Source organism: Mytilus californianus, unplaced genomic scaffold (assembly GCF_021869535.1).
Source record: "Mytilus californianus isolate M0D057914Y unplaced genomic scaffold, xbMytCali1.0.p SCAF_11, whole genome shotgun sequence".
Lineage (NCBI taxonomy): Eukaryota > Metazoa > Mollusca > Bivalvia > Mytilida > Mytilidae > Mytilus > Mytilus californianus.
The window spans coordinates 66,552,680-66,576,431 of record NW_026262593.1 but is presented as its reverse complement, the minus strand read 5'-3'; the positions used below and the strand labels follow the sequence as shown (position 1 = coordinate 66,576,431).

The 23,752-nt window shown below is 34.0% G+C and overlaps 1 protein-coding gene across 3 annotated transcripts in view; it reads left to right on the top strand.

The window, feature by feature from the left end:
- Positions 1-1,305: 1,305 nt before the first annotated feature.
- The window catches only part of LOC127720563 (probable proline iminopeptidase), a 39,376-nt gene continuing 16,929 nt past the window's right edge, over positions 1,306-23,752 (top strand). For 2 of the 3 annotated variants that reach the window (XM_052227174.1, XM_052227175.1), the window contains exons 1-4: positions 1,306-2,078; positions 5,824-6,058; positions 6,535-6,729; positions 18,806-18,935. In XM_052227174.1, coding sequence (XP_052083134.1) covers positions 6,714-6,729; positions 18,806-18,935 — 146 coding nt within the window. In that variant the 5' untranslated portion in view covers positions 1,306-2,078; positions 5,824-6,058; positions 6,535-6,713. Of the gene's footprint in view, positions 2,079-5,823; positions 6,059-6,534; positions 6,730-17,369; positions 17,510-18,805; positions 18,936-23,752 lie in introns of those variants that run through there. The other variant, XM_052227176.1, reaches the window with a different exon arrangement.

Genomic DNA, 23,752 nt, shown 5'->3' with positions numbered 1-23,752 from the left:
GAAATTTCAGAAATTAAAAAGACATTTTCTTTAAATATAATTTATTTTTGCCAAAAAAAAAGGGGAGGTGTCAATAAACAACAGCATAATAGTGTATTGCACAAGAGCAAAAAAAATGAGGGGTCAATACGCAACAGAAAGCTTAAGGGGTGTATTTTTTGGGGTAGGGGGGTCAATTCGCAACAGCATAGTGTATTGCATATAAGCCAAAAAATTTAATATAAATTGAAACATATAACCAATTCTAAGTTCCTTGACTACAGTTATTCTCTGTCAGAATCCTATTATGTGTCAAATATTTAATAACAATCCATATTCAGACCCAAGCGCGAATATTGTGTCCATTTTTGCCCCAACTGTTCATGTCCGCGGTCGTATCTAGCTGCGCTCGGCGAAACAATTTATTATCTTTGAAATGTTTTGTAGGAATTAATATTCTGCTTCACAGAAATACAAAACAAGTGGGTCATTAGGGATGACCAATAAGTACCCATAAGTGAGACTATATAACAAGGTTGAGAAAAATAAAATTTGGTACATTATAAACCTATAATAATGTAAGCTCTGTACAGCTTTTTACCAACGAACAAATAAAAGGCGTATACAGTTCATGTAAACAATTTAAGACATGCAAATAAAATAAAATGCATATCAATGTGAAAGCATTATTAAGTGAAACAAGATGTCACAGTGCTCATGATAGCAACACTGAAAAAAGCACAGTTAAATTGAGCCGGAATATAAAAGTAAAATCAAAGCAAAGGAGAAAAATATAAAGTACCGATGATAAAAGTATGTATGCAGTACCAGTGAAGATCCAGAAATTTTGATAAAGGGGGTGGTAGTGGCCAAGAGGGGTCCCACTCCAGTCATGCTTCACTGATCCCTAAATAACTTAGTTAGTCAAACGAATTTTCCTACAAAGGGACCTGGACCACTGTCCCCCACTTAATACGCCTCTGAGTACAAGTCATATTTTATGCCCATTATAGAATGACACGATTTCCCCGCTATAAATAACATTATCTTTAGTTTAGAATAAACAGTGTTTTCACAAGGTTCAGTTACAATTCATATTACATATAGATTTTTCTTTTAAATAATCATAACAGATATAAGTTTTAAGAATGTTCTAATTTACGAAAACAGGTTTGGTATTCGAATGATAAATAAAACTGTTATTATAATAGTTTCCCAAAATAAAACCTTCCTCATTCAAAATATCTCTTGACCATTGGCTATCGAACGGAGCAACTGGAGTACTTCTGTTTATTAAACAAAACCAACCGGAAGTTAGGTTGTTGTCGTGACTATTCTACCAAACTCATCCGAAGTGCAATATTGTTGTGTGATTTTACTTTATTCACGTGCTTTAGATAGATGACAACACAAATTACTATCAAGATAGATAAACAGAAGCTAAATTTTATTTACAATTTAAGTATCCAAATATTGTATGCTTTGTCATTACATAATTCAACCGACTAGATCTACAACAACCTATTCTCGGGAACCAGGTTCTGTAACCAACATCCTACAGACACTTGGCTGGCCAACACTAGCAACACGCAGGCAAGGAGCCAGGCTTATACTCCTATATAAGATCCTGCATGGAGAAGCATCGGTCATTATCCCAGATTACATCAGGAGACCAACTGTAACAACCAGACAATACCACAGGCACAGAGACAGGTTTTCCAGAGTTAGCACTTCAACGGATGCCTATAAATACAGTTTCATCCCCAGAACAATTTTTTGACTGGAACCAATTACCTGAAAGTGCCATCCAAGCCCCCACAACAGACGCCTTCCGGGTCTGTGTGTGGCAGTTCCTGGTGTAACTATTGATACCTGATTTTAACCCTGTACAGTTGTTGCAAACTCACATAATTTTATTTGATTTTGTTCCTGTAAATACACAAGCTTTTGTTTATTTTTAACTTGGCGTATACTGGTTGACACACCCGCACAGTATATCTGTGTTATGGAAATTTCAACTGCAGATTAACCACAAAATATAGAAGAAGAAGTACAATGAACACTAGACAACAGGAATGACAGGATATATCTTCTGGGGGGTAAATGGTTAAAACTAGATATAAACAGATTAACTTACTAATGTTCTATTATATACTGGTAAAGTACTAGGGTATCAGGTTGTTCTGGCCCAAAATCAATCTGGCCCCAAAACAATCTGGTTAATTACACTGTGACCAATATTTACGACGGAAGCTTGATCAAATGTCGACAGCCCATTTATGGTATTCAACAGCTCATTGGTCAGAGTTCTAGTCAAATCAGTATCCGGTCAAATCGGCACCCGGTATAGTCAAATCAGCACCTAGTCAAATTGGCACCTAGTTAAATGGCACCTGATGTAGTCTTTAGGCACACATGATAAATATTGGATTGATTTTGGGGTTGATGGTCCCACCGGTTAAGTAATAATAGGCCCAAAAAGGCCCCAAAACAAGCATTTTTCTACTTTCAGGATAATAACTTGTGTATAAGTATTTCAATTGCTCTGAAATTGTACCATAATGTTTAATACCACAAGTAAAAGGTTTGGATTCATTTTGCGGTCTATGGTGTCAACAGTTAAGAATTAAGGGCCCAAAAGGGGCCAAAAACAAATTTTGTAGTTTCTGGACAATAACTTGTGTGTAAGTGTATAGATCTCTCTTATATTGTACCACAAAGTTCCATATCACAAAAGGAAGACTTAGATTGAATTTGGGCATTATTGTCCCATTCATGCAAGAATTAGGGGCCATAAAAGGGCCAAAAATAAGCATTTTTCTAGTTTCCAGACAATAACTTGTTGTAGTTTACAGTCAATAACTTGTGTTTAATAATAAATCTCTCTGAAATTATACCACAAGTTTCCATACTACAAAGGGATAGTTATTGGGGGTTATGGCTTAAATCATTTAGCTATTAGGGGCCAAAAAAAAGGGGAAAACACGTGTTTCAATTTAAAAGCTGTGTTAGGGAGGTAATCCAATTCAAATTTAAAGAATACTGTTATATATATGTTTGATTACCTCCCTTACACTGTTTGAAAATTATGTATTAAGAAATGATGATTGTCTTGAGATGATAAGCTGTAATTTTTTTTTAGAAGTAATACTATTCATTTATATTAATTTTAACCATGACTATGTCATTTTATATTTTTATATTTTATGATGTATTTATTAAATGAGTAGTTATTGTTAAAAACTCCATAAGAAATTTGAATTGAGATTATTATTGGAATAAGGGAAAAGAGAAGATGAAAAAAAAAGGGGGGGGGGGGGGGTAGGGGTACAATTTTTCTCATTTCAGATTTCTTTAAATATTTTTTTTTAGGGGATTAATATTCAACAGCATAGTGTATAACTCAAAAGCAAATACATTTTTTAAGTTCATTAGACCAGTCTTCACGCTTAACCAAGTTTGGACTTGTAAAATTCTTCTCTACAAGCCAACAGAATCCAACTAAAATTTTCAAGCTTCGGGCTTGTGGACTCAAAAGTTAATTGTGAAGGCTGTTAGACTACCAGAAACCTATGCTGTGTCAACTATTTAATCACAATCCAAATTCAGAGCTGTATCAAGCTTGAATGTTGTGTCCATACTTGTCCCAACTGTTCAGGGTTCGACCTCTGCAGTCGTATATAGCTGCACCCTGCGGAGCATCTAGTTACTTTACATTAATATTTGAAGATTTGAACAAATCAAAGGGGAAACCAGGAATTATCTTGCATAATATGAAAAAGAAGATGTGGTACGATTGCCAATGAGAAACGAGCCAAAAGAGACCAAATGACACAGAAATTAACGGCTACGGGTCACCTTACGACCTTTAACAATGAGCAAAGCCCATACATATAAGTTCTTTCAGTAATTTAACATGGCCTAAATACCTTTGCTTACCATGATAAAAAGTTGTATAATGGAGATAAAGGGTATAATATATCAATGAGACAGCAACTTAATGACACAAAAAGTAAGAAGACATTTAAATATCAACACCAAAGCATCAAAGTCCATTTGGATTGTATCTAAAAACCACAGGGTTAAGATTTTAAATACCTGGTTAAACTGTTGTATAACATTTCAAATACTGTTAATACAGAAATTATTGTATGGTTTTTATATTGTGAATGACATGTTTTTTTTTACTGACCCTGGTTATCCATGAGGGTCTTGCATGGTCGTATATGTGAATAATGTATCTGGGTGGGTATCACCAGGTGTATATGTATACACAATATATTGTGAGATGAAGCATAGCCAGACAACTGCCAGGGGCGTAGCTGGGTATCCAATAAACTGTAGGCACAAATTGTGGCAGGGGGTCTGGGGCCCCATAAGGCCCCTGGTAAGGGGTTCTGGGGGCGTAGCCCTCCGACGGAAAACGGTTTTCAGCATTTAGGTTGCAAAATTTTGTGTACAAAAAAACATAAAAAAACGTCATTTTATCATGATAATATACATGAAAACAATGTCGAAAAAATAAACATAATTCTACAATTACATCTGACTGATGAATTAACTGGCAGTACAATTGGAAATATAAAAAAAAACAATATTTCCAATATGCATTGCCCAGCGTGGATCAGCGTAGCCCTTTATTAAGCAGCACAACCTGTTTCTGATTGAGTATAATTGATATATACATCAATTGATAGTACATATTGACGATCCTTCATTAAAAAAAAAAAAAATAGGCACGTAAACACTGAGACTACTACATAATAATAATAACTTTTGGAATACGGCGCATCGACCATTCATATTTTGATTCTTAAACCTTCACCCTCCCCCGGCCACACAAACACATACACACACACAGTCAATATGTCATGCAGAAGTTCTGTTCTGTTCATACTACCAGTGTCTAACAAAATTCAAGAAATTCATATTTTCTTATATCCTGTACTGTAAAATCCCTACCTGCTTAGGAATTTGAATAATTATCGTCATTACATGTAGATCTGAGAGTACTCGAAGTTACTGAAAGCTAGTTGATTGATTGATTGATTGATTGATTGATTGATTGATAGACATCCAGTGGCAAATAATTCATGCATGTTCAGGACTAAAACAGATAGAGGTCGTCCAGGATGAAGGTCTGGAAATTTGGAAATGCCATGCATTGGAAAATGAGGGTTTATTAAATAGGAACAGAAATTTGCCTTTCAGTAGACAACCTACTAACCCCTCAAAGAGTTGTTTCAAGTGTCTTAACGTGCAGAGAGCGTGGCATTCTTTCTCTCTTCACTAGGCATCAGATTGAACTTGGGCCAACAACAACTAATTAAAAAAAATCATTTATCTAAGTTGAGGTTCATTCAAGTATTTGTTGATTGAAGTGAATTATCTGAACCAAAGTTCTAGTTTAAAGTTATATATATTAGGTGGAATATAATGACATACAGTTCCAATACGCCACTGATTCAATAAGGATGATAGACTAGTGTACGCATGACATTCGATAATGAAAGAGTTTTGACGAATTCACATGCATCTACAGATAACATTGTTTATTACTTGTTTTAATAAAATAATTATTTGTGAAAAATTATGTGTAGGCACGTGCCTAAAGTGCCTAACGGCAGCTACGCCCCTGACTGCAGTTAATTACGTTTATTATATGCATTAAATTATAATTACTTTTTCATGTGATAGAAAAACTTTATAAAGTCATAAAGTAACGATTATGTGAAATTATCTAATTGGTTTTTTCAGGAAAGTAACTAAAGTTAACTTTAAGTGCAGTATATCTGTGGACATTTTTTGTTCTGATAGTAATATTTTCTTTCTCTTTCACAATAGATGGATGGTAACTGAATCAATACAAATAGCCTCATTGAATTGGAAAAAGCTGCAAATGATATCAGTAACAAAAGATTGTTAGTGTGCAGTGTGCAGACAGTGGTTAAACAGAAGTTAACATTCTATCAGTTTTGGGATTTTACAATCAGCTAGAGGAAATAATAGGAGAAAAAGGGACCTGTGTGGTAAAAACTTCCTAAAAGTCGTCCTTTATGTGTTCAACTTTTTCTTTTGGGTAAGTGTATTATATATATGTTTATAGTTATAGAAAAGGCAACTTAAAAAGATATTACAATTTAAATGATTTATTGATTATTGGTTGCTTAGAATCATCCATTGGCAAATATTCTCTATGCATGTTCAGAACTAACTATATAAAGTATAGAATTTGTAAATGTATAATATAAGACAAGAGAAGATATAGATACATGTTAATTGAATAATCTCCCTTTGTTCTTTGTTCAAATTAAATGAAATTCTTCCTTCATTGTTTACTGTATTCTGTTGCTAGTAAGATTTTATAACCATGCTAACAGGATAAAAGATCCTAATATAAAATTATTTCTAATTTTTCAGCTAACATTGCTAACTTCAAATTACAATAATATTCCGTTTCCTAACTTTTCTTTATCATGTTCTGTCAATTAATTAAATGTTCTTTAAAATTCAATAGTATTTTTATGCATGATATATTCTATATTTCTTTTCCAGCTGACAGCCCGATTAGCTTTCCTAGCATTAGGGTTATATATCAAGTTCCAGAAGCATACCTATATCAATCTGCTAGGGAACAGTACTTTCCCTTTGGCAACATACTTGCTACTAGGAACAGGAGCCTTTATTATCTTGTCAGGAATCATTACTTGTACTGGGACATGTATAGAAAATAGATGTTTTATGGTTATGGTGAGTTATTTCCCTTTGAACACATTGTCTACTAAGAATGTATACCAAAATTAAGTTTTTTAACTTTTCACAAGCAAAGCCAACAATAAATTGAAAAAAAATCATTTCAGCTAATTCCAATTACATGTTATTTTACTTATGATTTTTATGGATATAATGTTGTATGGTCTGTTCGTCTGTCTGTTTTACTGAGGCAGTGAGACTTTTTTGTAAAAAAGCCTCAAAAGCTATATTTTGTATTAGAAAACTGTTATTTTCTGAAGATATTAATGTTTTACCTCACCTCAAGCTTTTTGATGCTTGTGTTAAACCTATACTTCTTTATTGTAGTGAAGTTTGGTCTCTATATATGATTAAAGATATTACAAATCTAGAGTCAAAATATTGGTCATTGGCTACCAATAAAATTCAGATTAAATTTGCAAAAACTTTAATTGGGGTAAATAAAACAGCTGTCAATTTAGCAGTGCTAGCTGAACTTGGTATGTATCCAGTTTTTATAGAAGCATTAAAACTGTCAATTGGCTTCTGGTTGCATGTGATAAAATCTGGTAATAATTGTTTACTTAAAGATGTATATAGTTCAAACCTGCAATTAACCAATGGATTTGCGAAAAAGATTGAACAGCTACTTGCTACATTAAATTTTTCACATGTTTGGGAAAATCATGATACTATTTCAAAAAGGCGTTTATTATATGCACTTCATACCAAACTTAATGATAGATATCTGAATTATTGGAAAGAAAATATTTTTTGTGATGATAAATCATTGCACGGTAATAAGCTCAGAACATATAGGCAACTTAAAGAAAATTACAAATTGGAAACCTATTTATTGTTAAATATTGACAGAAAAGTAATAGGACATTTTGCCAAAATTCACATAAGTAATAGTGTTCTTAAAATTGAACAAGGACGACACACTAAAACACCTGTAGAAGAAAGAATTTGTCCCTTGTGTCTTTTAGAAGTAGAAGATGAATTTCATTTCACTATAATATGTACAAAACTAAATACAATTAGAGAACAATTATTTTCCAAAATTAGTGAAATAGTTCCCCCTTTTTTAAATATGACTAATGAAGCAAAATTTAAATTTTTGTATACCTGTGGTGAGACTGATATAATTAAAAATTATTGTAAAATCATAAGCACCATGCATAATTCTAGAAATGCTTTATTGAGTACTTAATAACTTTGTGGTACCACCTCCTCAGCAGAGATTATATACATTCATTTATTATTAAGTCTCCCAAACGAAGTTTGGGAAGACTTATTGTTTTTGCTCAGTTCTTATTATTATTATTATTCTTCTTCTTCTTCTTCTTCTTCTTCTTCTTCTTCTTCTTCTTCTTCTTCCGCCGCTTTTAAATTTGAACTTGTCCGCACCCGTTCTCCAAAACCGCTTGTCGGATTAACTTAGGGTTTCACAATATGTTAGACTAACATGTCTAGTGGTGCAATCAGGGTTTTGTTTTTGCAATGGGGTTTATAAAGGGGTACTTTGAGGGGCAAAAAGAAAAGAGGGTTTTACTATAGAACCCTATGGGATTTTATTTTTTTAAATTTTCAAATGATTATAAATTGAAAACCGTTTGTGATAGACACAAACTTTTTAATTGAAAATGTTCTAAAAGATAAAGCCCATTAAATGAAATACAGGGTTAGTCCCCAGGGGTCACCCCCACCCCCTGACATTTAAGAAAGTTCTAATACCTTGTAAGTGGTCAAGATCCCCACCCCTAAACCATATATATTCTGGTTTGTCATGCTAAGATGGTTTGAATGATATACAGGGTTAGTCCCCAGGGGTCATCCCCACCCCCTGTCATTTGAGAAAGTTCTAATATCTTGTAAATGGTCGAGATCCCCACCCCTAAACCATATATATTCTGGTTTGTCATGATAAAGCACATCAAATGTAATACAGGGTTAGTCCCCAGGGATCACCCCCACCCCCTGCCATTTAAGAAAGTTCTAATATCTTCTAAGTTGTCAAGATCCCCACCCCTAAACCATATATATTCTCGTTTGTCATGCTAAGATGGTTTGAATGATATACAGGGTTAGTCCCCAGGGGTCATCCCGATCCCCTGCCATTTGAGAAAGTTCTAATATCTTGTAAATGGTCGAGATCCCCACCCCTAAACCATATATATTCTGGTTTGTCATGATAAAGCACATCAAATGAAATACAGGGTTAGTCCCCAGGGGTTACCCCCACCCCCTGCCATTTAAGAAAGTTCTAATATCTTGAAAGTGGTCAAGATCCCCACCCCTAAACCATATATATTCTGGTTTGTTATGCTAAGATGGTTTGAATGATATACAGGGTTAGTCCCCAGGGGTCATCCCGACCCCCTGCCATTTTAGAAAGTTCTAATATCTTGTAAATGGTCGAGATCCCCACCCCTAAACCATATATATTCTGGTTTGTCATGATAAAGCACATGAAATGTTATACAGGGTAAGTCCCCAGGGGTCACCCCCACCCCCTGCCATTTAAGAAAGTTCTAATATCTTCTAAGTGGTCAAGATCCCCACCCCTAAACCATATATATTCTGGTTTGTCATGCTGAGATGGTTTGAATGATATACAGGGTAAGTCCCCAGGGGTCATCCCGACCCCCTGCCATTTGAGAAAGTTCTAATATCTTGTAAATGGTCGAGATCCCCACCCCTAAACCATATATATTCTGGTTTGTCATGATAAAGCACATCAAATGTTATACAGGGTCAGTCCCCAGCGGTCACCCCCACCCCTTGCCATTTGAGAAAGTTCTAATATCTTGTAAATGGTCGAGATCCCCACCCCTAAACCATATATATTCTGGTTTGTCATGATTAAGCACATCAAATGAAATACAGGGTTAGTCTCCAGGGGTCACCCCCACCCCTTGCCATTTAAGAAAGTTCTAATATCTTGTAAATGGTCGAGATCCCCACCCCTAAACCATATATATTCTGGTTTGTCATGATAAAGCACATCAAATGTTATACAGGGTAAGTCCCCAGGGGTCACCCCCACCCCCTGCCATTTAAGAAAGTTCTAATATCTTCTAAGTGGTCAAGATCCCCACCCCTAAACCATATATATTCTGGTTTGTCATGCTGACATGGTTTGAATGATATACAGGGTAAGTCCCCAGGGGTCATCCCGACCCCCTGCCATTTGAGAAAGTTCTAATATCTTGTAAATGCTCGAGATCCCCACCCCTAAACCATATATATTCCTATTTGTCATGTCTCGAACATTTGAATGACGTATACGGTCAGTCCCCAGGGGTTCCCCCCACCCCCAATGTTCTAATATCTTGTAAATGGTTGAGATCGCCACCCCTAAACCATATATATTCCTGTTCGTCATGTAATGAACATTTGAATGACGTATAGGGCCAGTCCCCAGGGGTTCCTCCCCACCCCCAATATTCTAGTATCTTGTAAATGGTTGAGATCCCCACCCCTAAACCATATATATTCTGGTTTGTCATGCCAAGATGATTTGAATGATATACAAGGTTAGTCCCCAGGCATCACTAATGCATATAACTTTACTGGACCAAACCAATTTTCAATGGACGTTGCCCAATGTCAGGCGACCCTGGGAATTACGAATTATGGGAGCTTCGTTTGGGAGACTTCGTAACAGCATCCTGTTACAATCATTTCTTGTTGTAACAATATTTTCTTTTTATAATGGAGGGGATATACAGTTATATATATATAATGTTTATAAATGTGGTCAGATTTTGTTTTTTATGTTTTTGTATTGTCTTGGTAACAATCCTATAATTTTGGATTTTGAACCAATAAAATTATCTTATCTTATCTTATCTTATCTGTCAGTCCAAATAGATTTTTAGGTTGTTTACATTGACGTTGTGGTCTTATCAACATGAAAATAAGGCCACATGATGTGAAATTACTATGGTATTAGGCCTATTCCACGGTCCACTAAACATTGAAATTTATCATAAACATGCTGCTAATAAATGCCTTTAATAGGCTAGGTGCATTTTTCTATATTTTTTTTATCTTAGGAAATTACTATTGAAACATTGTTTATCTGTTATCTTGAAGTTATCGTTTGAAAAGGATGTATTTTTATAGAGATGACTTAAGCCAAACAGAAAGTCAGACTAGAGGTCACATGTCTGGCATTTCATTCTCCTGTCTCATATTCTAAAATGTTATGGATAATTAAAACATTGTTGTGATGTCATTCTATTGTTTTACCCGTTCTTTATTTCAGTGATTGGACTATCATTAACCTGTAAGAAACCATTATGTTACCTTTAGCTGTCCAATATTTTTAAGAATAGACCTCCTCTTTCTAAAAAATATTGCACAGCTAAAGGGTAGCATTACTGATTCTTACAGATAAATGATAGTTCAATCACTGAAATAAAAAAAAAACTATTAATTACCCCAATTGTTTTCATCATGTAAACAAAAATAAAACCAAAGATCAAATGACAATTAAAAAAACATTTTATTAAAGTCACCTTCCAATACAATAATTTTGTCACTCATTAAAACGGTTTCTTGAGAAAAAAATCACTTTCAAATTGATTTTTGTCTCGCTTGACGGAGTCAAAAAGCGAGACATAGGTATGCTGTTTCCGGCGGCGACGGCGACAGCGGCGTCAACAATGTATTAGTTTGTGATTATGTCTAGTTTATGGTGAACCACTAGTGGTAAGTCAAAGATATTTGGTATGCAGTTGTATTGGTATTGGCACATCTCATTACCATGGAGATTATTTGGCCTCACCCCCTCAGTCATGGTCTATTGACTTTGAAACTTTGCTTAGTTTTCATGTATTAGTTTGTGATTAGGTCATTTTATGGGGAACCACTAGTGGTAAGTTAATGATTATTGGTATGCAGTTGTATAAGCATTGGCATATCTCATTTCCATGGAGATTATTTGGCCCCGCCCCCTCAGTCATGGTCTAATAACTTTGAAATTTTTGCTTAGTTTTCATGTATTAGTTTGTGATTAGGTCAGTTTATGGGGAACCACTAGTGATAAGTAAATGATAATTGGTATGCAGTTGTATAAGCATTAGCATATCTCATTTCCATGGAAATTATTTGGCCCCACCCCCTCAGTCATGGTCTATTGACTTTGAAACTTTAGCTTAGTTTTCATGTATTAGTTTGTGATTAGGTCGGTTTATGGAGAACCACTAGCGATAGGTCAATGATATTTAGTATGCAGTTGTATTAGCATTGGCACATCTCATTACCAGGAAAATTATTTGACCCCCGCCCCCTCAGTTATGGTTTATTGACTTTTGAAATTTTGCTTTATTTAAATGTATTAACTTGTGTTTGAAATTTTGCTATATTTAAATGTATGAGCTTGTGTTTAGGTATGTTTAAAGGGAACTACTTATGATAAGTCAATGGTATTTAGTATGCAGTTGTATTAGCATTGGTACATCTCATTTCCATGGAGATTGTTCAGCCATGTACCTTCAGTCATGGTTCATTGACTTTGAGTATTTGCAAAACGTACATTTATTTTGTATTGACATTGTGTCATAGGTCAAATTTATTTGTTCAGTGTATGTTCAATGGTGTTAATATGTCCTTTGATTGAGTTAAGCTATTTCAGTTGATATTTTATAGTGTGTCTTTCTATGTTGTGATGTTACACTATTGTTTCAGAAAAAGGGTGAAGGTTTGGTACCATTAAAACGTTTAAACCCGCTGCATTTGTTTGCACCTGTCCTAAGTCAGGAATCTGATGTTCAGTAGTTGTCGTTTGTTGATGTGGTTCATAAGTGTTTCTCGTTTCTCGTTTTTATATAGATTAGACCGTTGGTTTTCCCGTTTGAATGGTTTTACACTAGTAATTTTTTGGGGCCCTTTATAGCTTACTGTTCGGTGTGAGCCAAGGCTCCGTGTTGAAGACCGTACTGTGACCTATAATGGTTTACTTTTATAAATTTTGACTTGGATGGAGAGTTGTCTCATTGGCACTCATACCACATCTTCTTATATCTATGTTAAATAAAGTGTTTCTATTTTAATTTCAACATTTGCATTATCGAAATTACAAAAAAGCGAGACATATCTCTGTGATAACAGCTAGTTTATTAACACTACCAATACTTATATCACAACCATTTTTCTCATGTTTTTGGGTTGTCTCTTTTAGCACTAATTCAATAAGTTGATTATGCTCGTTGTAAGTCTTGTTTTTATTGCTTTTATGAATTTCTTTTTCCAAAAGATTTATCCTCGTCCGTCTTTAGGTTATCAAAATTGACCTCTGGTGATGCCCTTCCTAACATCATTTTCAACTGCAACTAAAATGAAAAAAGCAATAAAGTAATGCTTCTAAAATTTGATAGATCATGCCGCAATACAAGGGTCATGAACAACCGAAACCTTATCCTGTGTACAAAGTGCGAATTAGAACTTCCTTCATGAACCAGGGGACTATGAAAGTTTTTATAATTTTCAGGTTTCAACGTGTAAAACAATGTAAGATATAAGCCTCTAACAGTCCATTCTGTAAAATATTTTACAGAATGGATTGTTATTGGCTTATATCCCTTAGAGAGAAAAATATCATGTGACATCAAACATTATCCATTGATTTATGGCAAACCTTAAATATCTAAATATTATAAAATATATCTAAATAAAGGCAACAGTAGTATATATACCGCTGTTCGAAACTCATAAATCGATAGAGATAAAAACAAATCCGGGTTACAAACTAAAACTGAGGGAAACGCATCAAATATAAGAGGAGAACAACGACACAACAAAAACACAACATTAAAATGTAAGACACACAGAAACGAACTATAATATAACAATGGCCATTTTCCTGACTTGGTACAGGACATTTTAAGAAAAAAATGGTGGGTTGAACCTGGTTTTGTGGCATGCCAAACCTCCCGCTTTTATGGCAACGTCAAACACAACACCAAAACGACAACATCACATGACAGGACCACAAAACAAATAAATGGGAGAACATATAGGACAAAGAAGCACACGAATAATAGCTAAAAAAAGGTACTAGGCTTAAAATTCAATACGTCAAACGTGCGTCTCGTCCTCACAAGACCAACCAGTGACGCTCAGATGAAAAAAGTTTGAAAGCCAAAACAAGTACAAAGCCAGAAAATATGGAATCATTGTTCAAAAGTACCTTTATGGTAGTACCTAGTAGAATCTTTTTTTAAATATATTTCAATCTAATTTATGTACATAAAGGTTGGAAGAGACTGATAAACTATACATATCTGGGATACAGAATCAATGAAACATCGTCAGTACTGAAAGGTCAACATCAAAGAGGGGTCTGTGCTGTAGACTTCTCAGGTATTTATTGTTTGTTCATTTTCAATCTTAATACAAAAAATTTATGCAGATTGAAACATGACAGGATATTTTTGGTGGTTAACCTTGTAATGATTTTGAATGGAACAAATGAATGGATGTCAGGAAAATCAGGAAAAAAAGATTATAAGTACAGCTAGTATGGGAATAAAACCTGGAATTTTATCACCAGATCTGGTTGGACTTGGATATTTGTTGATTTGTTACTGCCTGAAAATTATCTACTACAGTGATACTTAATTTATTGCCACCTTTTGGAACATGTAAAATACTATCGACAAGTCAGGATGGCAGTATATCAAAGTAGAAATTTATATAAAAACTGCACACATTTGAGAAAAGTTGACTCTAGGATTATTCTGTAAATTCGTATTGGCATGCGTAGGCACCGGACTCCGGCGGGACACATCTATCTAGAACACCAATACCAATATTTAATATTCAAATAGTTCCAGTGTAATGCTGTGTGTTATTCAAGAAATACAGTTAATTAATTGTCTATACAATTTTATACCCTTAAAGGACACTTGCTGTGACAAAACTCCTACAACTTTTATTTTATTGTACTTTCAATATTCGCATTGCGCAGGCGCATGCAAAATCGATTGTTATATATAGTAGTCCAGCGTACATCCAAACGTGTAGAGCCGATTTTAACTTGGGGCCTACTATAAATAATAAAAACGAATGGCAATACAACTATATCAAAGTAAGAAGATATATATTCCTTGATAATTATCAGATGTAGGCTTATCAGACTTTTCTTCCCCGATCTTCCTGATTCGCAGCGGGAGCTTTGCGTGTATATAGCCTTTGATTTTCATATAGCGTGAACAATGTATTTCTTCCACTGATGTCTTCCTATTTTTCTTACGCATTCCCAATATTTATATGTGTTGCGCCTTAAAGATGAAATCATATTCATTTGGATATGGTTCAGTATAACAGGAACATATATATTGATATACTGTTCCCAGGGTATAAGTTTACGGAGCTGTACGTCAAACTGAATTACATTGTCTAGTCAGTTATGACATACAATTATCCATGACTTGAGTTTGAGCAGGTAGATGTTTCTTTGAGTTTATATCCTAAAAGGATTCACCACACGCACTGTTTAGGTTTTATTAGTCTATAGATTATTGAAAACACAAAAGGGGTCTGAAAGAGGGGGAGGGGGTGGGGGGTAAATTGTTTGATCCTTAATTTCTGGAAAATATAACTTAATTTATACAGGGAAGTGAAAAAAAATAGTTTGTTTCCCTTGAAAATTATGATAAAATAAATAAAACATTTAGTTTTAAAATAAATCGTGTTCCTGTCGATATTTGATATTGAAGAAAATAGTTTTTATTCTAAATTGATTTGCATTAATATAACTGAGAAATTCACTGCATTTTGTGCTTAATCTATTGGGTTCTCAGGCTTAAGAATTGCGTTAATTAAACATGAAACTGGTTTTGCCAACTACTGGTATCAATTTGTTAAACAAAAAAATATGTAATGGATTTCCACTATAGAAAATTGTAGAAATGTATATAAATTTAGAATTATATGCCCAAAATACAGCATCGTAAAATTTTCCATTTCAAGTTTTCATCCAAATCTACAATGCTGACTTTCTATCTGAAATGTTTTAATGTTCTGATATCATATTTATGTGTCTAGGCTGGTGTCAAGTTTTATTGATCATTTATGAAATCCAGAAAAAAGTAGATTAACATTGAGAAAAATGTATTCATGGTCCTGGTTCTGGTGTGTTTAAAGTTATTCAAATGTGAGGTGCTTAATTTACATAAAAAGATGAAGATGATGTGTCCAGCTGTGTCCGCCTGTAGCCAGCAGATTAAATAAGTTTTATATAGATATTACGTTCTGTCCACTTGTGTCCGCCTGTAGTCACTAGTTTTTATATGTTTTATATAGAAATAGCACTGTGTCCAGCTGTGTCCACCTGTAGCCAGCAGATTCTATAAGTTTTATATAGAAATTACGTTGTGTCTACTTGTGTCCGCCTGTAGCTCCCTGTTTCTGTAATTTTTATATAGAAATATCACTGTGTCCAGCTGTGTCAGCCTGTAGCCAGCACATTCTATGTTTTATATAGAAATTACGTTGTGTCCACTTGTGTCCGCCTGTATCCCCAGTTTTTATAAAAATTATAGGAATAGCACTGTGTCCAGCTGTGTCCGCCTGTAGCCACCAGATTCTATAAGTTTTATATAGAAATTACGTTGTGTTCACTTGTGTCCGCCAGTATCCCCAATTTTTATAATTTTTATAAAGGAATTGCACTGTGTCCAGCTGTGTCCGCCTGTAGCCAGCACATTCTATGTATATATAGATATTACGTTGTGTCCACTTGTGTCCGCCTATCTCCCCCTATATCTTTAAGTTTTATATAGAAATTACGTTGTGTCCATTTGTGTCCGCCTGTAGGCCCCTGTTTCTGTAATTTTTATATAGAAATATCAATGTGTCCAGCTGTGTTCGCCTGTAGCCAGCACATTCTATGTTTATATAGAAATTACGTTGTGTCCACTTGTGTCCGCCTGTATCCCCCTATTTCATAAAGTTTTATATAGAAATAGCACTGTGTCCAGCTGTGTCCGCCTGTAGCCAGCAGATTCTATAAGTTTTATATAAAAATTACGTTGTGTCCACTTGTGTCCGCCTGTATCCCCATTTTTTATAATTTTTATAAAGGAATTGCACTGTGTCCAGCTGTGTCCGCCTGTAGCCAGCAGATTCTATAAGTTTTATATAGATATTACGTTGTGTCCACTTGTGTCCGCCTATCTCCCCCTATATCTTTAAGTTTTATATAGAAATAGCACTGTGTCCAGCTGTGTCCGCCTGAAGCCAGCAGATTCTATAAGTTTTATATAGATATTACGTTGTGTCCACTTATGTCCGTCTGTAGTCACTACTTTTTATGTATTTTATATATATATATAACGTTGTGTCCAGCTGTGTCCGCCTGAATCCTAAGTTTTATATAAGAAATAGCACTGGGTAACTGTATCCACTATTATTGATTGTTTATATATAGATATAACGCTGTTTATATTTGTACTCTTTTTGGTGAAGCCATACATACGTGTCCATGTATCCCCTGACACAAAATGCATGCCTACTATATTTTGCACCGAAAATAGGACATATCTACTTGATTTTAACTCGGATATCTTCTTCTAAATTGAAAGTGAAAGTGAATCGAATGCAATCGTATCTACTCGGCTATTCTCGCTAAGTCTTATTATTGGCCCAACGGGAATGACCGAGTAGGTACGATTGGGCTCGAAACTGCAATATCTCTATCCGGCAGAGTAGGAGGCAGATAATGTGAAAGTAAAGATTAGAAGAAGAAGGCAGTCGATTGATATTTTCCATTCTTGAATAGTATTTGGTAATTTTACATAACAACCGCTGCTATTCATAAATAAACGGAAATATGGGCTCAGTAAGACCGTAACCGAAACACGAACAAATCATAAAAAAGTACCAAAGGGATTGTCAAACTAAGTAAAAAACGAACTGACAATGCCATGGCAGGAAACGAAACGACTAAAAGGACTAAAAGACAAACAACAGTCTACAAAACACGACAAAGAAAACTAAAGACCGAGCAACACAAATCTTGGTTGCGGAACTGTAGCTCTTTGATATAATTATAGTCCTTGTATTATTTTTTGACAGTTAGTGAATTACAGTTATATACTCCCAGTTACTGAATCTAATTAGAAGTAATAAATAAATTGTGTTACAAGGGCAAAATTAAATGCCAGGTAGTAGTAACTGTAAATGTTGACAAAGCACATTAATTGTTGATTAAATGTGTACGGTTTGGCAAACAGGAATTTGACAATCAGATTTAATATTACTTGTCTTAAGGAATAATTTTGTGGCTTCTATGAAAATGTCATGGAACCGTGAGGACTTTGTGTAAATGTGTATTTTGTCACATATTGTTTTGTTTGTTATAAGCATTATAAATTTTGTTCTTTACATTTAATGGGAATTAAAACTTTAATTAAGAATTAAAGTCTGTATTCTTTTTGTTGTTTTATTGGGGTGTAAAAGTACTATTGAACAAAGTATATTTTGTATGAAGGAGAGCCTTCACACGATCAATGCTTTTTTAACCCTATATTGCTATAATAGAACAAAAAGAAACATTCAATTCTCATAACTACAATTTTCATACCTGCCAACTTATCAAAATTTCCATGGGGGATTCTAAGCACAAGAGGATCTAATATGCTAGCTCCTCTTATATTGTCTTAAAAGTTTTTAATCTACAATTTTATTGTTTGAATGAGTATGTATGTGCTTCAATACCCTTTTAACTCATTTGAATGCCTGTTTTGAGGTGTTCAGTTCATACACTAAAGAATTCCAAAATTCAGGTCAACACCTCTCATGGGGGAAATCCCACATAAATTGTGAAAGTTGGCAGGTCTGAATTTTAATGCGATAATCATGAAATTACAAGTTTAATCAAGCTTTTAGTTTGTTTTCCTATGCATTGTAGTAAAGTATAGTCAAGGAGAACACACATAGTCATATAAATGTTGCAGTTTATTGGAAAATAAAACATAGTTTTGGAATGCTTTTCGATATTTTTGTCTGCCAATTGAAATTGTAGGATCTAAACATTTGCAAAATATTTAATATGAACTATGATGATTTTATTTAATAACAGAAATGGCAGACAAAAGAGATCTGTTTCCAGAGATAGAACCTTATGACACAGGGATGTTAAAGGTATCAGACTTACATTCCATCTATTATGAAGAGAGTGGTAACAAGAATGGAAACCCAGTCGTTTTTATGTGAGTTATCTATACTTATGTCCTCATGCATACCTGTGTGAGTTGTTTCCTTTTTGTCATCCAATGTCTGCTAGTAAGTTATAATTTTCCCCTTGTGTTTTATGACTGTTCTGCCATTAAAAAGTATACAGGAAGATTAAGTTAAAATATGAGTAACACAGCACCTGAGATTGTAGGATTAAATAGTGTCCCCCATGAAATTATGTCCAATGGACAAAATTTCACGGATATGACCTGTCAAATTTTGTCCAGGACAGAATTTTATTATAAAATATTGTCCACTTCCGTGTAAAAGTGTCCCTTGAAAAGATATACTATTTTGACCTTTGTTGGATATTTTTTGATAGTGAAATCATGTCCAAATTGCATAAAAGTCTTATCTAATACCAAATAATTTAATTTACAATAAATAATAAGACTAAATCGACATTTGTTTTTAAATATACAGTAGGAATTAATGAATTGTTTTAAATCTTTGGATTGTCATTTTTGACAAGATCAATATTCAAAATTCTATGTTTTATTATTATATATTTATAATAATTACAGCCGATTTCAATGAGTGTGTAGCTAAAAAGTTAAAATCTTTGGTTAGCTTGCTAACCAAAGATATTACCTTTGCCTACACACTCATTGAAATCAGCTGTAAATGTTTCCTTTTTATACGACCGCAAAAATTGAAAATTTTTTGGTCGTATATTGGTATGACGTTGGCGTCGTCGTCGTCGTCGTCGTCGTCTGGCGTCGTCCGGTGTCGTCCGAAGACACATTGGTTTTCGCACTCTAACTTTAGTTTAAGTGAATGGATCTCCATGAAATTTTACCATAAGGTTCAATACCACGAAAGGAAGGTTGGGATTGATTTTGGGGGTTATGGTACTAACAGTTAAGGAATTAGGGGCCAAAAATAAGCATTTTTGTAACTTCCAGACAATAACTTGTGTGTAAGTGTATGGATCTCTCTGACATTGTACCACAAGGTTCCATATCACAAAGGGAAGGCTGTAATTGATTTTGGGGGTAATTACCTCAAAATTTTAGGAATTAGGGGCCAAAAAAGGGGCAAAAAACAAGCATTTTTCTAGTTTCATGACAATAACTTGTGTGTAAGTGTTTGGATATTTCTGAAATTGTACTACAAGGTTCCATATCACAAAGGGAAAGCTGGAATTGAGTTTGTGGGTAATTGCCTGAAACGTTTAGGAAAAGGGGGCCAAAAAGGGGCCAAAAATAAGCATTTTTCTAGTTTTCAGACAATAACTTGTGTTCAAGTGTATGGATCTCTCTGAAATTGTACTGCAAGGTACCATACCACAAAGGGAAGGCTGGGATTGAGTTTGGGGGTGATGAATCATAAGGGGGTTAAAAAAATTGGGGGGGGATTTTTTTTTTTTAATTTTTTTTTCTTTTTTTCCTTTTTTTTTTCTTTTAAAATTTTCCATTTTAAGTTGGTTATTTCTGATTAATATTTAAAAGCAAATAATAATGATATGGTAGGAGATACACACCAAACAGGATGTGTAAATTATTATATAATAAGTATTGTGCAATAGCAAGAAATTTTCAATTGCACAGTATTGCACAATTGCAAGAAATCTTCAATTGCACAGTATTGCGCAATAGCAAGAAATCTTCAATTGCACAGTATTGCGCAATAGCAAGAAATATCCAATAGCACAATATTGCGCAATAGCAAGAAATTGTCAATTGTACAGTATTGCACAATAGCAAGAAATATTCAATTGCACAGTATTGTGCAAAAGAAGATACTTCGTATAAATTGCTTATTTCTTGATCAATTTCAATGGGGTTTTATTCTTGAATTCTTGGGGTTCTTTAATATGCTGAATCTAACCGTGTATTAAGTTTTTGGATTTTGGGCCCCGTTTTTAAATTGGTCCACATTGAGGTCCAAAGGGTCCAAAATTTAACTTTGTTTGATTTCATCAAAAATTGAATTATTGGGGTTCTTTGATATGCCGAATCTAACCGTGTATTTAGATTCTTAATTTTTGGTTCCGTTTTCAAATTGGTCTACATTAAGGTCAAAAGGGTCCAAAATTAAACTTAGTTTGATTTTAACAAAAATTGAATTTTTAGGGTTCTTTGATATGCTGAATCTAAACATGTATTTACATTTTTGATTATGGGCCCAGTTTTCAAGTTGGTCCAAATCGGGGTCCAAAATTAAACTTTGTTTGATTTCAACAAAAATTGAATACATGGGGTTCTTTGATATGCTGAATCTAACCATGTATTTAGATTTTTGATTTTTGGGCCCCGTTATCAACTTTGTCCACATTGAGGTCAAAAGGGTCCAAAATTAAACTTTGTTTGATTTCATCAAAAATTGAATTCTTGGGGTTCTTTGATATGCTGAATCTAACCATGTATTTAGATTTTTTATTTGTGGACCTGCTATCAAATTGGTTCATATTGAGGTCAAAAGGGTCCAAAATTAAACTTTGTTTGATTTCATCAAAAATTGAATTATTGGGGTTCTTTGATATGCCAAATCTAACCGTGTATTTAGATTTTTAATTTTGGGTCCCGTTTTTAAATTGGTCTACATTAAGGTCCAAAGGGTCCAAAATTAAACTTAGTTTGATTTTAACAAAAATTGAATTCTTGGGGTTCTTTGATATGCTGAATCTAATCATGTGTTTAGATTTTTGATTATGGGCCCAGTTTTCAAGTTTGTCCAAGTTGGGGTCCAAAATTAAACTTTGTTTGATTTCAACAAAAATTGAATATATGGGGTTCTTTAATATGCTGAATCTAAACATGTATTTAGATTTTAGATTTTTGGCCCAGTTTTCAAGTTGGTCCAAATTGGGGTCCAAAATTAAACTTTGTTTGATTTCAACAAAAATTGAATATATGGGGTTCTTTGATATGCTGAATCTTACCATGTATTTAGATTTTTTATTTGTGGGCCCGCTATCAAATTGGTTCATATTGAGGTCAAAAGGGTCCAAAATTAAACTTTGTTTGATTTCATCAAAAATTGAATTATTGGGGTTCTTTGATATGCCAAATCTAACCGTGTATTTAGATTTTTAATTTTGGGTCCCGTTTTTTAAATTGGTCTACATTAAGGTCCAAAGGGTCCAAAATTAAACACGTTTGATTTTAACAAAAATTGAATTTTTGGGGTTCTTTGATATGCTGAATCTAAACATGTGTTTAGATTTTTGATTATGGGACCAGTTTTCAAGTTGGTCCAAGTTGGGGTCCAAAATTAAACTTTGTTTGATTTCAACAAAAATTGAATATATGGGGTTCTTTGATATGCTGAATCTAAACATGTATTTAGATTTTAGATTTTTGGCCCAGTTTTCAAGTTGGTCCAAACTGGGGTCCAAAATTAAACTTTGTTTGATTTCAACAAAAATTGAATATATGGGGTTCTTTGATATGCTGAATCTTACCATGTATTTAGATTTTTTATTTTGTGGGCCCGCTATCAAATTGGTTCATATTGAGGTCAAAAGGGTCCAAAATTAAACTTTCATCAAAAATTGAATTATTGGGGTTCTTTGATATGCCAAATCTAACCGTGTTTTTAGATTTTTAATTTTGGGTCCCGTTTTTTAAATTGGTCTCCATTAAGGTCCAAAGGGTCCAAAATTAAACTTAGTTTGATTTTAACAAAAATTGAATTCTTGGGGTACTTTGATATGCTGAATCTAAACATGTGTTTAGATTTTTGATTATGGGACCAGTTTTCAAGTTTGTCCAAGTTGGGGTCCAAAATTAAACTTTGTTTGATTTCAACAAAAATTGAATATATGGGGTTCTTTGATATGCTGAATCTAACCATGTATTTTGATTTTGGACATTGGACCATAATAGGTAAATTAAAAAAATTGAAGTTCTTAGACCACATTCTTTCTGAGTCAGAAACCTATGCTGTGTCAAATATTTAATCACAATCCAAATTCAGAGCTGTATCAAGCTTGAATGTTGTGTCCATACTTGCCCCAACTGTTCAGGGTTCGACCTCTGCGGTCGTATCAAGCTGCGCCCAGCGAAGCATTTTATTTATGTTTGTGTACCTAACAATGCACCGGGTATATACCATCTAATGTAAAGAATTGTAATAAAAATATGCAATGAAATGCAGAAATTATCTTTTTTATTTACCTTATAAATGCATTTAAACTATATATTTAAGATTTTATATACCTGTAACCATTTGCTGAAATTGGCTTTTTGTTCACATCTGTGTTGTCTTGATTTAAATTTCAATTATGATTTAACTAATTGATTAAAACATTTCAATGAATGCTAAATTATTTCCCTTCTTTAGGGACAGAAAAAAATAGCTACACTATGAAAAATTGTCCCTTGTGACATATTTTTATACAACATCCATGAAATTATGTCCAAGTACTAGGGACAATTTTTCACTAAGGGAGACACTATTTTATAGTTTACAAATGTGATATTCTGTCCCGTGAACGAAATTTCACAGATGAACTGTGAAATATAGTTCAAGAAGACACAATTTCATGGGACACTTTTTTGGCTTACAAGATCACCCCCAGTTTTTGGTGGGGTTCGTGTTGCTTAGTCTTTAGTTTTCTATGTTGTGTCTTGTGTACTATTATTTGTCTGTTTGTCTTTTTATTTTTTAGCCATGGCGTTGTCAGTTTATTTTCGATCATTGAGTTTGACTGTCCCTCTGGTATCTTTCGCCCCTCTTTTAAAAGGTTAGGGATTGCAGTTTGAAAGGCAATGACACTAGTATTTGATATCTCCTTTATGATGGTTGTCAGCATGCTCACAGTAAATGCTATAGGTTGATCAGCATG